The sequence below is a fragment of the Anser anser genome (assembly GCF_964211835.1).
Source record: "Anser anser genome assembly, chromosome: 3".
Taxonomy (NCBI): Eukaryota; Metazoa; Chordata; class Aves; order Anseriformes; family Anatidae; genus Anser; species Anser anser.
This window is the reverse complement of record NC_139722.1, coordinates 26377360-26392376: the sequence shown is the minus strand read 5'-3', so window position 1 is coordinate 26392376 and position 15017 is coordinate 26377360. Positions and strand designations below refer to the sequence as shown.

The window sequence follows — 15017 nt, the reverse complement described above, 5'->3', positions numbered from 1 at the left end:
TTACATTATGCAAGGTGAATGGAAGTCTTAGAATGAGACTTTGTTTTCCAGTTATTTGTACTATATTCTTTGATCTCTTCTTTTAATGATACATGCATTGGAATTTAGGTGACTTGCAAGATGCTGAGGATACCATAGTTAAGTTGTGCAAAAAGACCAATGAACTGCTTCTGCTTGATGGGTTCATTAATGAGAAGCCGGGTATAATCTGCAAAGCAATGGAGCTGTCTTTTCCAAGCCAGCAGTGTACAAATGTAGTCCATATGGAAACTATTAAGTTATTCTGGTTGTTACATTCATGTTGATTTTTTTTCCATAGAATGTGTTTGTTTTGGTGTTGTCTAGAATAGTCCACTTATTTTCACTATAGCATATTAATTTCAATGTGATTAAATCACAAAGTCTATATACCAAATCCTTGCTGCAGATCGATAATAGTACAAGTAAGAACAGTACCTGTACAAAAAATTTGAATGGATTTAACTAGGAGGAAAAATAGATTAACTGAATACAGATTACAGTTTTCAGTATATATGGAGTTTTGTTTTAAAGCTAAACTATATTCAGATAAATGGTCACTGTAAGAAACCAATATGAGATACATTGTAGAGTTAAATGAATGACGATGGTGAGGAAATGATATAGATCTTCAAGAATTTATGAAAGTGGGAGCTAGCACACATCACATATGATAATAGCTCTCTCTTGTGTTCTGTTACAATCACTGTAATTTAAATTGGAAAACAGGATTTGTGGTACTCAAACCTGATGTCCTGTTGGACAGGACTTTTGATGGAAGAAGGAAGGCATGCTCTATCTTATATGGGAATCCTATGAATAATGAGTAGTGGCTTCTTTCCCCATGTCAGGGTTTTCAGTACAGCATTGCAACCTTTGGTGGGCAACCAGGAGTATGTGAGCCTGTCCAGGCCAGATGTGGAGTTCTGGCAAGAAAGCACCAGGGAAGGACTGAACTTTGCTATTTCGCTGTATCCCCAGATGAAATAGTTTATGTGTTTCCAGCTGAAGCTCTTTTCTTATACCTGTTTTTTTTCTTTCTTTTTTTTAATTTTTCTATTTCCTGCCCATATTTGGAACCCTTATTATATATCAAATGTTAAATATATGAGGACATGTTTGTTTGTTTGTTTGCTTGTTTTTTAATATATTATTTTTTGGATAAAATATTCCATATATTTAAAAGATTCTTTTTCCTTCCTTCTTCCCTCCTCCCCCCTCAGGGAATTCCTGGAATCCCTGGAAATCAAGGAGCAAAAGGACAAAAGGTATTGTTAATAACTCAAAACACAGTTAAAAACTGTGCATATATATACTGTTTCTATGCTAAAGGTTCAACCTGTACTGAGAGGAGAGTTTTCACAGGGGAGATTTAGGACAACAAATCATGCTGCAAATGAAAAGAGACATGTTCCAAAATGCTTATGGCATGTTTGGCATCTCTTATTAGGTCTTATTTCTACTATTCCAGAAGGAATGCATAATTTAAAAGTAACAAAGTTAATGTCATAATCCTTTGAATCCTACTCAAACAGATGTGCATAATTAAAGGGAATTTAACACAACTGTTAATCGTACATATATTAATTACACAACTATTCTCTTTATCCAAAAAATATAGGGTGAAATTGGACCACCGGGTCAACCAGGAGCAAAAGGGTCACCAGGGGAAACTGTAAGTCTGCAGAATCATGTTATTATGAACAGGAAGTACCAATAATTCTTATGCTGTTGTTTGCTACCTGTGATAAGCAAACAAGCACATATGGTAGCAACCTAGCATTTTCATATTTGCAAATAGGATCAGATCATGTCTAATTTATAAGTTACCCCCAAAATATATACACAATTTTCTTTTAAAATTGATAATTTCCAGACTACACATTTGATAAACAAATCCAGCAAACACATTGTCATTAGTGTGAATTTACTCTCTGAGTTACTTTAACTTTGGTTTAACTCTGAAGGTACTCAGGTCAATTTATTATGAAAGTATAGACTGGATTATATATTGTCATAGTGTGCAATGGATTTCTGAATGTGAATATCGGGATGTTTTTCTAATAATATTCACTTTCAACAAGGACTGTGAGAATAGCCGAGGTCACAAAATTCCCAAAATGCTTAAAAAGAAATTTTTATTTTGTAATGTAGGAAATTGAAAATAATTTAGTCTTTTTGGACAGTCCAGCTTAACTGTCCAAAGTGATTTTGTCCAAAGTCCAGAGTGATTTCTGTGTTCTTTATAATCATTTAGAAATCACAGAAGATGGTTAGAAATCTTTCATTAATTAATAGGATCTTCGTTGTTAGTTGAACATATGCTGCTTTAAAAATAATTATCTTTTTATATTGAAATCATAGAATCATTCAGGTTGGAAAAGACCCCTCATCTAGTCCAACATTTAACCTAGTACTGACAAGTCTACCACTAAACCATACTATTAAGTTCTACATCTACATGTTTCTTGAAGACCTCCAGGGATGGTGACTCAACCATTTCCCCAGGCAGCCTGTTCCAATGCCACACAACCCTTTCAGTAAAGAAATTTCTCCTAATATCCAACGTACATCTCCCCTGGCACAACTTGAGGCCATTTCCACTCATCACTTGGTGCTAGGGAGAAGAGCCTGATCCCCATATCACTAATGTTCAGCAATGTTTATGTGGTTCCATTTTTAACCATCCTTAATATACCTCAATATTTTTGTTTTGTGCTTGATGTATTTTATCCTCTTTGCTGACTAAAATGCTTCTGACTTTCCTGAAAGGTGCCCAACTTGGCATCATAACTATACTGTTCAAAGTGACTTTTTATTTAGTTAAGGAACCTATGTTTCACTCTGTATTTGACTTTGAGCAGATTAATATGGACTATCATGGCTAAAATGAAGTAAATACTGTATAGAACTAACTATAGATGCTATTATCTCTATGGACCATGGTGGACTAAATGACAAAGATGTTTTAACCTTATAAGAAATTCATTGTTTATTCTTATTGTATAGAGCTGTATGGCAGTATAAGAGATTTTATGCAGTTGTGTTGAGGCTACAGAATTAGTAGCATGTCAGAGAAAAAAGTAGATAGCATTTCCTGATTTGAAGTTGACTGGCACGTGCAGTTATTTTAATGTGTTAATGTTCTATTTTATGTGTCTGATGTGTCTTTTAATGTGTCAGCAACGGGAAGAAGAAAATTTGTGTTTTTCTCACCTTGTTGCTTTATCTTGAGATTCGTTGCTTGTTTTGCATGTAATGAGCTTGTTGACACTCAATGCAAATAGAATACACAGCCTCCCTTTCTTAGAAAGCCAAGAAAGCATTTCAGTGAAAATATTTAATCAGGAAATTTCAGCATTTCTATAGTGCTACTACTGAGATAAATATGATTATATGGGAAACTATAAGATACAGTTTAACTTGCTTAGCTTAGAAAATATATTTGAAGATAAATCATCACAGAGTCCAAATCTGTGATTTTCATTGTGGTAACAGTGAAAGTTTCCAATACCAGCACCAAGAAAAAACATCAAATTCTAATGAATACCTTGACAGCGTTGCTTTAATAAACAAGAGACTAACATATAATTCAGTCTATCTGAGATGGAAGTGAAAAATGAAGTAGTAAATTAAAATTAACTGGACAAGGCTGAGGGGTTTGAGTAGTAGCAAGAAGAAAATACTCTGGATAGAGCTTTAGAAAAATCACTGGAATTAAGCAGATAGCATTTAGCAAACAGAAGAGACTGAGCAGTTTTGAAAGTGATGTCTGTAGGTATAGGTGGCACAGATCTTTTTATCCCTAAACAGGGAAGCTATGCATAGAGTCACAATATCAACATCACAAGGCAAGGTTATGGCAAATGTAAGTTGTTAGCCCAGTGGCATATTTGAAGTTTTGAAACTGGGGGTGAAAGCTGTGAACTGTTCTCTCTGCTGTCCTTGCCATCACATTAAGCCTCTTGATATTTTAGCAACAGGTGAGAGTACACTGCTATAGATTCTTGGATTTTGGCAATCATTAACAGATTGTGTCATTCAGTTTCATAACTTTTCTGTCTCGCAATTTTTCTATTACATCTCTTTTCAAGATCTTTCCTTATGAAAAAGCTTCATCAGTAATGAATTTGCTCATGACCCCATGAACTATCAGTTTGGATTTTATCCACTCCCAAAGTGGAAGGGGTTTCAGTGGCTACTTTGCAGTGTTAAAAAAGTAGAAGAAAGGGTAGGGCACATCCTGAACTTAAAGAAAACCCTGCTTATATCTGCAAAATCAAATAGTGGCTCTCTAAAAGGGGACTGATGTACATTTCTAAGTCATCAGAATGCCTGGTGTTATTCTGCCATGGTCATCTTACTGTCAATATCTACCCTTCATTGCAGGACAGGAATAATCTTTTCAGGGACCTTTCTTTTCTGCTCTCAGTGGTGTTTGCCCAATTTCTTGTATCAGCTCATGCTTCATTTTGGTGGGCGACAGGAACCTTGAAAAAACAGGATGCACGCATTTCATTGTCGACCTTTTGTTCCTCTGGCTTTCTTTGTGGCTGAGTCACACAAAAACCTAACCCCGTTAAGTTTACTGATAGTTCATGGGGTCATGAGCAAATTCATTACTAAATCTGATTCCTTTCAATCCTTACTGTTTTTGATTATATCTTAGTGTTTTAATCTTAATCTTTTTGATTATATATATCAGTTAGTCCTTTCAGTATCTGTAATTCCCACTGTCCTCTTCCTGAAAGCAAGTCCGTATTTTTTTCTGCTCCAAATTTCTTAGGATGTAATAATTTTATACAGAATTATTTAGTTGATTATTTGGTGAGAAGGTCTTTGATTTAAAAGATGTTATGTCCATTGTTGGAAGATTATTTTTTACTGGATATTTGTTTTCTATTTATTTTTCTGGAAAGTTTGCCTATATGTCCACTCAGAAGGTAGATGGACTTCAGATGTGTAAACCTGAATAGTATTCTAACTTTACTTTTCAGAGAGAAAATATTTTCAGATCCATCCAAAGTTTCTATTTTATCTTGCATCTGAATTGTACTTGAATCACATGCTAACCTTCATTTGTAATTGGACGGGTTAATCAGGAGCACGTCCAAAACAGGAATCATTATTCACTGTGCATGTCAGCACTTGCTGTCTGTTCAGTAATATATCTCTATTCCCACACAAGTACACCTCATCTGTCACTGTTTTTGAGATGGTCTTCTAGTTTCCATTTTGCATTTTTCAGAATGATGCTGAGATTACTGATTCTATAAAGGACTCTTTCCTTTAGGATGCTATGATTGTGCTGAAAATTACAGCCATGTGGAATTCAAAGGGGTATGCGGACTATCACTTGAAGAAGCTGAGGAAGTTGTTAAGCTGTAAATTGACTTTTCAAAGTAGTATGGTCCACAAATCTCATCATCTTTTGTGTTTCTTTTCTTCTTTTCACTTTGTTTTATTGTTTTTCGTCAAAGAAGATTCAGAAGAACTAAGACAGAGAAGAGCACCCCAAACTTGCCCCCTGAATAATGCTAGGTGTAGAAAAACTTGACTCTGGTTTCCAGATAATAGAGATTATAGATTATAGATTATATTATATAGATTATATGCAGACATGAATGTCTGTAAATGTATTGATGATCTCACCTCTTCTGTCATGATTAAGCTCCTTAATAAAATATAGGATCAATTGAAACCAATGCACTCCTAGATGGAGAGGAAGACTGAATCTAGTTTTGTGTTTTACAAATTCTGGAACACTCTGTCATCCAATAACTTCAGAATTTCCTGCACAATGTACAGCTACGCTGCATCCATCCAGCAGTATTTTTTTCCCTACTCCACCATAGGCATGACCACTATATTACAGCTGTCAAAAGCCCCTTAGAATAACATGAGTACACTGGTTAATTTTCTTTTTATGAACTTAAAGAACTTTTTCAGCTCCCTGAAGATCTTCTCTGAAAGAATAAATTTCCTTGAGAACCTGTTGTTGGAGTTGTTTGGATCACATTTGGAAGAAGCATTGAACTGGGAAGTTCAAATACTTCTAGTTAATACGTGCTCATTTGGTCTCTCACCTGTTCCTCTAATCATTTTTATTATCTATCACTGGAAATTTTTTCTCCAGTTCTTTCTGAATAAAGCTGAACAAAATGCTGGAGGGGAGGCTGTATCAGCAGCTACAATAAAGACGTGGGATTCCAAAATGTACATATTTATTCAAGTAACTCACTATTTTTTTCTTCAAATTGTCTTTATGTAAATAACATCTGGTTCTGTGATACACTTGAAAATAATATATTAATGTTTCCTGACAACTCAATTTAATGTATCTTTTGTCACCTGATAAAATAAGTAGAAAATTGATGCATGGAATATTTGAATATGTTATGTGGTATTAGGGAATTTTAGCCAGAAAAGATAGTGGGATTTTCCTTGTATTAGTCACACTGAATATGTTTGTTCCAGAAAAAAACAGATGGAAAGCTTGTGGATGGGCTATTAATACCTTGGGAAAATTCTTCAGTAACAAGTTCTTCTTCAGTAATAACTATCCCTATTACATTGCCAACATCAGTAATTTATTAATTTATCTGGCACATAAATAGTGTCAGATCTGGAAAACAGGGAAGTAACACTACATTTTATGTTCTTGAATTATTGTTTATTTTTATTCAGGACATATTTTTCTCTTGTAATTTTACATGCCCTAGTTTTCAGATTATGTTCTCAAGCCTTTCTTATATTGCATCAGAAAGTTTTTTTCTTGCAGAGTACTGATTTCATGTAGTTACCTTCCTGTAGTTTTTTAGTTACAGTGCAAGAAAGGAAGTCAGAACAACTGGGTTTTATTTCTCCCTTGTAATATAAAATGAATGTGGGACATTTGTGATGAACTTTTAACTACTTCTAATCCAAGCACTAGTGTGGGCATAAACTAGAAGTAATCTAGCGTGGAATTGGTAGGGGGTAGGTTCTCAACAGCACGTTACATGAACTGTAACACAAGGCCACACTGAGCTGGCAATGTGAGAGGAACCAGAAATCCCCAAGTTCCATTTCTCATCCTTTCCCACTATTGCTCCTCAAACTTGTGTTTCCTTTTCTCTACTAATTAATGTGCTAGAAATGAGCACAGAACAGGAATCCAAGGAGGAGAAAATAATAATTTCACAAGAGTTTTCAGAGAAGAAAAGTAGCCATCACGGAATGCAAAAAACATTACAGAGCTGTATTTCAGAAGGTCAATAGATAATACAAAATTTGTTTTAAAAAAGCAGAACTGAATTCAGGCTTACAGTGAAATGAAAATTTATAAAAGCTTATTTTCCTATATACATGGAAATAGAGAAAATGTGAAGAAGCAGGACTGATATGCATGTAAATTAAGACAGTCTTAATGTAATCAAGGTTCAGTTCTAAAATGAAAAGGATATTTTCTTACACTATTCGTAACAAAGCTGATTCTGAACATATGCCCTAAGCAAAAGGTTAATGGGAATACACTGTCTCTTAGGCTGTAAGTGGAAGCAGACTGCGGAAGCTTGACTCCAAATAAAGAGGAAATGGTAATTTCTATTCCAAAATTATGAAAGAAATGGCACAGGCTATAGTAAACCTTTATTCACCAAAAAAATAGCTTATTCTAGATTAACTGAATCATCTCTGATGACTGTTTTTTAAGTAAGAACAAGCAGATTTAACCTTCAAAGTTAGGATAGTGTTGGAAGTTATGTGATGTCTATGGTATATATGTGATGTGTATATATATAATATTTATATTAGAGAAATAGAAATGTAATAGTTACTCAATAATTATATAATTACTCGAGTTTTATGATAGATACCATTTGTGTTCTGTATTCACAGCCCTGTATCTGTGGCCCAAAAAGCAAGTTGTTGTGCTTATTGATGTTAATATATTAATTTGGTGCCCAATAATTTGTTACAACACAGCACAATAGAAGCCTGAGTTAACCTCTGTTGCCTCAGTTAGCAGCACATGCAAAATAACAGAAAAGTGATGGAATGGTGAAAACCCTGCATACAAAAATTACTTCCCATTCTAAATATTTTGAAATTTCTCTTGTATTTTCAAAAACAAAGCCATCCTTTTAGTCTTAGTAAAGTTAATTATTTTTTTTTGTCACAACTGGATTACTGTCTGTGTAACAAATTACTGTTGACACATTTATTTTTGATCACATGCAACTTTTGAGGAAGGACTGGGATATTACCACTGAACTGAATGGTTCCTAACATTTTGTACTAAATGGATGGTGGTTGGTTTTATCAATATGAAAGCAAAGATTAACTTAAATAACAATAATAAGAGTAGTTCTTGAAAATACTAACAATTAGAAGCATTGATAACATTTAATCTCTAGTAAATTAGATTACGTGACCTTATTTAATTGTTTGACTTTGTGTTATTTCTTGTATTTTATGCTGTCTTGTTAAGTACATTCTTACAGCAGATCATATTTCAGAGTACATATGGAAGTCCAAATAAAACAATAATATATTGTTTTTTATTAACACACTTCTAGAGTAAAAAAGAAGTGAGATGAAGTGGTGAGAAAGACATATATTGACACCAGATGTAGGAAACACCATAAATGGGAATTCCTTCTTGGAAAGTATGATTCGAAAATAAGATTTCTTTTCTAAATTATACTTGAGAGTAGCTTTAAAGAGAAAGGGAGAAATCCAGCAATTTAATGGTTTAATACCCTTTTGTTATTAGTTTATGTATGGAACAAAGACAAATATGGCTTCATCAACACATTTCCCTGAGAGGAGTCCAAGGGACTCTTTTTTGCAATGCACTGGTTGTGCACATGTGCTGAAATGGCAGAAGCTGTTGGGGTCTTGAATGAATGGTTCAATCTCGAAGACTGCTGAAAAAGCAAAGGTTTGGCCCCAAGTTAACTGATCCAGATAAATCTCCTCAAGGCTTGGAAGGGGGATCAAGGCATGGCAACCTTGGAGGGTCACATAGTCAGAAAGAAGAGAGAGAATTCTGAAATACCACAGATACTTTCTTCAGTTTTGGGAACCCTAAGTGAAAACTAAGAAACTTGTGTCACTTTCAATTATAGCTAAGGACATTTTAAAGTTATGTTAAAAATTAGATGATACAGATGGAGTTTTAATTTGCAGAAGTTTTTCTCTCAGGAGTATTTTATGACAGCACTGTTCTTTTTTTTTCCTGAATGTTTTTTTCCATTGCACAGTGGCCCTTCCTTAGGCAATAAGAGGCCTAAATAACCCAGAGCTATATCCTGTATAGTATTATGATAAAAACCATTATATTCCCTATCCATTTATTTTGCTGTAGAAACATAATAGTAATACTAATTTACACTGCATTGAAGACATTATTCCTCTAGCTTATTATAGAAATGTCTCTGCCTTTTTCAAAAATACATAGGGCATGATGGGACCGGAAGGCTCATTTGGTCTACCTGGAGCTCCTGGGCCTAAGGTGAGCATTTGTGTTTATTCACTTGTGACTTTGATAAATGACTGCTTTATAGATGTCAAAAGGTCCAGATTTTGCAGCTAAATTTTTGGTATACTGAATACTGGTGAGTACCTATATGATTTCCATATATTACCTTATATGATAGTATGGTCTCAAGAGAGCTTAATATAGTTTAGTAAATGGTGCCTGTCATCCCATGAGGTTTGGAACTGCTGCAGAAATGGTCATGAGGATTTGCCGTCCTGGAAAATGTTCTGCAATGCTCGGAGCCAGATAATTCTCAGTATACATCAGAACTCTCTGCCCATGTTACGTTTATTTATATTTCAGTTGTGTTATATAAAGTTACGTGCTGCTTTTTCCACCTGAGGAGCCAAATTTATTTCAGATGTAACTTTACTGATTGCACTACAGCTACAGCAAGAATTAATTTGACCCATGCTCTCAGAAACCAAAATAGATACTATAAATCTAGATCTTTTAGTGTAACCTTTTAGTTTAATCCGAAATTAGTTTTGGCTAGTAAGCATTGAATTGTATATCTTAGAGAAAATTTATTAATATAGACTCCATTTCCTGAACTTTGTATTTACATTTAGGTTCACTTCCACCCATACATTATTTATATCTAAAACTACATATGTATTTCTTTAAAGTTGTGTACTGAAGGCAACGTTCTTTAAAGTCATTAATGTTTGCCATGGTCAAGAAGATTGATCAAAAAAAAAAGTCTTATTTCTATTTGTGAAAAATGATTGTTGTTTTTTTTTTTTTTCTTTTGTATTTATCTCTCATTCAGAATATAAGCTGCATTTCCAGAGGAAAACTTCATGCTTACAGAAAAGCATTATAAAGGAATCTGTAATTCTTAGATTTCAATGAAAATCCTTATGCTGAATATACGCCTAATTCCATTGGCTACAGTATATATACATATTTGCTCAGACAGGTCCAAGGAGTTTCAGAATTTTATTAAATAGTATGGCGGAAATGTGAAGTCAGTATACACAAACCTGGTATGACTGGGCAAGAACAATGAGGCAGGTGGGGAAGGAATGGTTGAGAACAGGCAGGTGGATCCCATTTTGTTACGGGTATTTCATCTTTCCTGAGAACCTGCAAGTTTCCTGTAAAGGAGCAGTACTGTAGCCTTTTGATCACACACCTTATTTTTAAAAGCTGGTTATCCATTAGTGTCTGTTTATATTCGCTAGTAATACCGTATGTGGTAAAAAATACTGATGTATCAGTCACGTTTCTGTGTTTTTATATAGGGTGATAAAGGTGAACCTGGACTACAGGGGAAACCAGGATCACCAGGAGCCAAGGTAAACATGAATCTGGAAGTATTTAGTTAAAGCAGAGATTGATTTACTTTTCCATGATAAAATTCTTAAGTTTAAGGCAGTTTTGTTTCAAAATAGAATAGCAGTGAACATAAAATCACATCAGAATCAATCTGAGAGGTTATTTTTACTGACTTTGTATTAGACTATGGGATACAAGGCAGCAGTCACACTGAAACCTGCTTTACAGTATTTTGTGTTGAGCTAGATCATGTGGTTGTCTCCTTCAAATTCCTATGCATTTGGGGTTAAACCAACACTTACAGTGTCACATCTGCTGACCCCTGTGGCAGGTACAGCTGTTTGACTGGTCTATCAGTTCTGGCTTGCTGTCTAGTGCTGGTAATGCCTTGTGGCCTGGGGTCACATATGAGAGAATTTATGGTGCTGCGCTTGAGCCAGGACTCAGGAGAACCAGCAACCTTGATGCCAGAGAGGTGCTCTAAAACATGTGTTTGGATGGGGAAGCAGCACTACAAGGAGTTTATCTTCTCAAGCCAAAGATGACTCCACGATCCACAAACAGGATGGGACTGGGATGGACTCTCTGACTGGTCAGCTCAGCCATCACCAGAAGAGCAGCCATTTAAAACAGAAGGCAGTGATCAAAAAAGAGAAACTGTCTTTAGTCAAAAAAAATAGTGCTGGGAATGCTTTGTGGGGAAGAGCAGAAAAGAATTAGTTCGTTTTCTTCTTTTCATCTTTTCTTCAGTCTTTTTCTGTCTCTGGGCTTCATATGTACACAATGACACTGGCTTCTATTACAGTCTTCTAAAGTTGAAGAGACAACAAAGTTGGGTTAAATTACACTGAGATGAAAATAAGACCAATATGTTCTGAAATGTTATATAATTTCCAGCCTCGTAATGAAATTCAAACCTGCAAACATTGCAAACTTCAGATAGTTTTATTTGTGTAACTTTGAAAAAATCAACATCAGATGTATTAGAAGGCAATAGAAGATAGGTACTGGAATATTAAGAACTAGGATTGTCTTCTGTGGCTTGTGGGTGTTCAACATCCCTTCACAAAATCTCCAAACATTTCAATCATCCTAAGTTATAAAATTTCAAAATACCATAGCCAAATTGTATCACATGACCTTGAAAAAACAAGCAATATGTTTTTACTCACAACATATCACTGATACTTACAGAGCTATTATGTTATTCAGGGAGATCTAGGAGGACCTGGTGCCCCAGGTGAACCAGGCTACCCAGGCATTCCTGGTACCCAGGGTATAAAGGTAAGCTGTTTTTTTTCTAGTTTTATATTACTTACATCTTTTATTGGAAATGCTTATTCTGTAAGTGGTCATTGTCAAGGAAAATCCTTTTTCCTTTTTTTTTTTTAAATATATCATTATTATTAGAGACTATTTTGTTTTTCTAGCAAATGGACCTTCCAAAATATACTATCTGCTTTCACAGGGAGGAGAGAATGACCAAAAGGGAGAAACTGTGTAACATAAAGTGCTGTTACATAGGTATATTAATGAAATTTCCATTATGAATTATAGTACATAATAGTATGATCTGTGATTCTGTATTTACTTCATATTATATTGTCTCACAGTGTTATATCTACAAATTCTATTGTGCAAAGTCTTTTTGTGGATCTCCCCTAAGAACAGGAACAATTAATCCCAGGCAGCTGGGACAGATTCAGCTCAATTACCCTTAGCCATTAAGAGCTATTTGATCTAGCCAACTAGTCCAGGTTTTTCTCCATGTTTAACTGAGAGAGTCTGAACTCCCTGGGGAATCATTCATTCACATCTTTGCTTAGGAATGGGTAAATCTGGAAGTACTTGTCTATTACCATTGACTATATCTGAAGCCTAGATAAGACTTTAGCTTAGCTAAATTAAATGTTGAAATTTTTGATGGCAAAGGTTAGATGGATCCTACTTCTGCTGTCCTGGTTGACAATTATTTCTTCTTTTCAGGCAGGAATCTGTATTTTTTTCCTCTTGCATACTGAGTTCTCAGGTAGATCTTGCCTTCAGGATCTCACCATCGCTTGGTGCAACCTTCCATCAATCAAACACTGTTATAGACATGGTTATGCTGATATTCTTCATTGCCAAAGAACTACTTTGTGAACACATCATAGAATTTAGTTATTTATGTTTGAATTTCTGAATAGTAACCTTTATTTTTAATACGTAGCTGTATAGGATTTTCTGACAAACGTATTAAGGAGTCTTTAAGGAGTCCCTGGTTGAAAAGATTATAGGCAATGTTGTTTTTTGGTACATTTGGAAATTCAAGCATACATTTTTTTGCATGCTAAAACCTGTAATTAACATTACATTAAGTTCTTCCCTTGAGATTTTGTTCCATAAGATATCATTCTGAAAATCTTCCATGTTTTTGAAACTTCTCAGTTTCATCTCAGCCATTAACACAAGCTTTTTTGACTGGAAGCTGGAAAGCCTGTAGAATATTTCCAGTTTTAAAATACCTACAGAATCTCTTGTTGTAACTCTCAGAACTTACTGGAGTGTGAAATGAATCTCTTGAGGAAAAATCAGCTATGCATTGTCTGTGGAACTGGATTTAAGAACCTGAACATTAGTAGTAATTGAAAATCGTTACTTTTCATGCCCTGTGGATAACAAAGAACAAAGTTGTGTTTTCTAAATGATGTTGTTTTCAGGATGGCACCTTTCTTCTATGTAACTCAACCAAGAAGTAGAGAAATACCAAGAATTTACCCTTTACATATGCTATTAAGCAAATCGATATGAAGGAAATACTCGATGTGTATTTGAAACAGCTGGGAACAGCTGTTCTTGTGATCTTCAAAACATGATTTTGCAAGATTTCAGGGTTAAAGACCTTTCATGTGGTTTAAAATTGATTGAAGTCAAATTATTGACTTTATTGCTGCAAATCAATTAATTCAAATTGTAACTGAAGCTCTTATTTGTATCCATTATATTTATAATTTAAATTTTGATTAGGATTTCTCTATTCTGGACGCTTTAAAAGCAATAATGTGTGTCCTGAAAAATAAATGTTTCATTGCTTTGCAAGATAGTAAGTACTGCTATTGCTTTCAGTATTTTGTTGTATTTTTAAGGGAGAACATGGCAGGTCAGATAAAGATTTATTATTATTTTTTAAATTCTTAATTGGCATATACAAATATAAGGCTTTTTTTAATGTTATGCTGTTTTTTTGGAGCAATGTAAGTTATCTGATATGTAACAGGCTTGTTTCCTTAACGTATAGCTTATTATGACTAACAAGCTTTACATGAAACCTTTCAGACTAGGTATTTATTTAAGCAACAAGTTGTCAAGGCTAAAAATGCTCCCATATATGCTATCAGTCCAAATTTAAAGTTTTAAAATTAATTTAAAATAATTTAGATAAATAAGTTAAATTAATGTAAAATTATATTTGAACAGGTTTAACAATAGCTTTACATTTTTATGCATCAAGTTTTTAAAAATAAAAATAAATGGAGTATGTTTAAGTGATGTATCGGACACATGTTTTGGAAGCCTAGTACTATTCCCCGGGAAATGCTGAAGACTCAACTTAAAGATTAAAGATTTCTCCATTACATATCTGAATTACAGATTTCAGAATAAACAGGAAGTCCTTTAAAATCAAAGGAAGTTCAGGTAGGGTGTCAGATAGAAGTAAGATGTTAATAAAAAATAAAAATGATAATGTGTGTGTAGCAGTACCAGCAATGTCAAGAAGCCCCTTTTGAAGAATGATGACCTTCATATAAAGCCATTACAGAAATAGATGAATCAGGTACCTCACTATGGAAAGTAAGGGTGGAGGGTAAAGAAGCTTGTTTCTTCACCCATAAGGGTGGTGTTATATTTAAAGCTTTATTTATAATCACAATGGGAGGTATTCCACTAGACTTTAGCTTCTAGTCCAGAAGGTTACAGATTTCCTTTATGTCCAGTGTCATATATGCCAGCATGCATATGTGCAGTCACATATAGATGTCTTAGATGAAACACATATGGGGATGCCTTAGGATGCTTAGAGCACCTTAAAAAACAGTGCTTATTTAAGTGCTTATATGCTTATATGTAGACAACTGAAAGCAGTCCCTGGTCAGTGCAGTAATGGAGGCTAGAGAATGATTCAAATTTAGGTGAGGTTATTTCAAACTGAGTTCCA

The 15017-nt window shown here is 34.5% G+C and overlaps 1 protein-coding gene across 1 annotated transcript in view; it reads left to right on the top strand.

Moving 5' to 3' along the window:
* Positions 1 to 15017, top strand: part of COL21A1 (collagen type XXI alpha 1 chain) — a 130546-nt gene that overhangs the window by 102402 nt on the left and 13127 nt on the right. The window contains exons 18-22 of the mRNA XM_083828287.1: positions 1242 to 1286; positions 1640 to 1693; positions 9461 to 9514; positions 10789 to 10842; positions 12035 to 12106. Coding sequence (XP_083684413.1) covers positions 1242 to 1286; positions 1640 to 1693; positions 9461 to 9514; positions 10789 to 10842; positions 12035 to 12106 — 279 coding nt within the window. The remainder of the gene's footprint in view (positions 1 to 1241; positions 1287 to 1639; positions 1694 to 9460; positions 9515 to 10788; positions 10843 to 12034; positions 12107 to 15017) is intronic.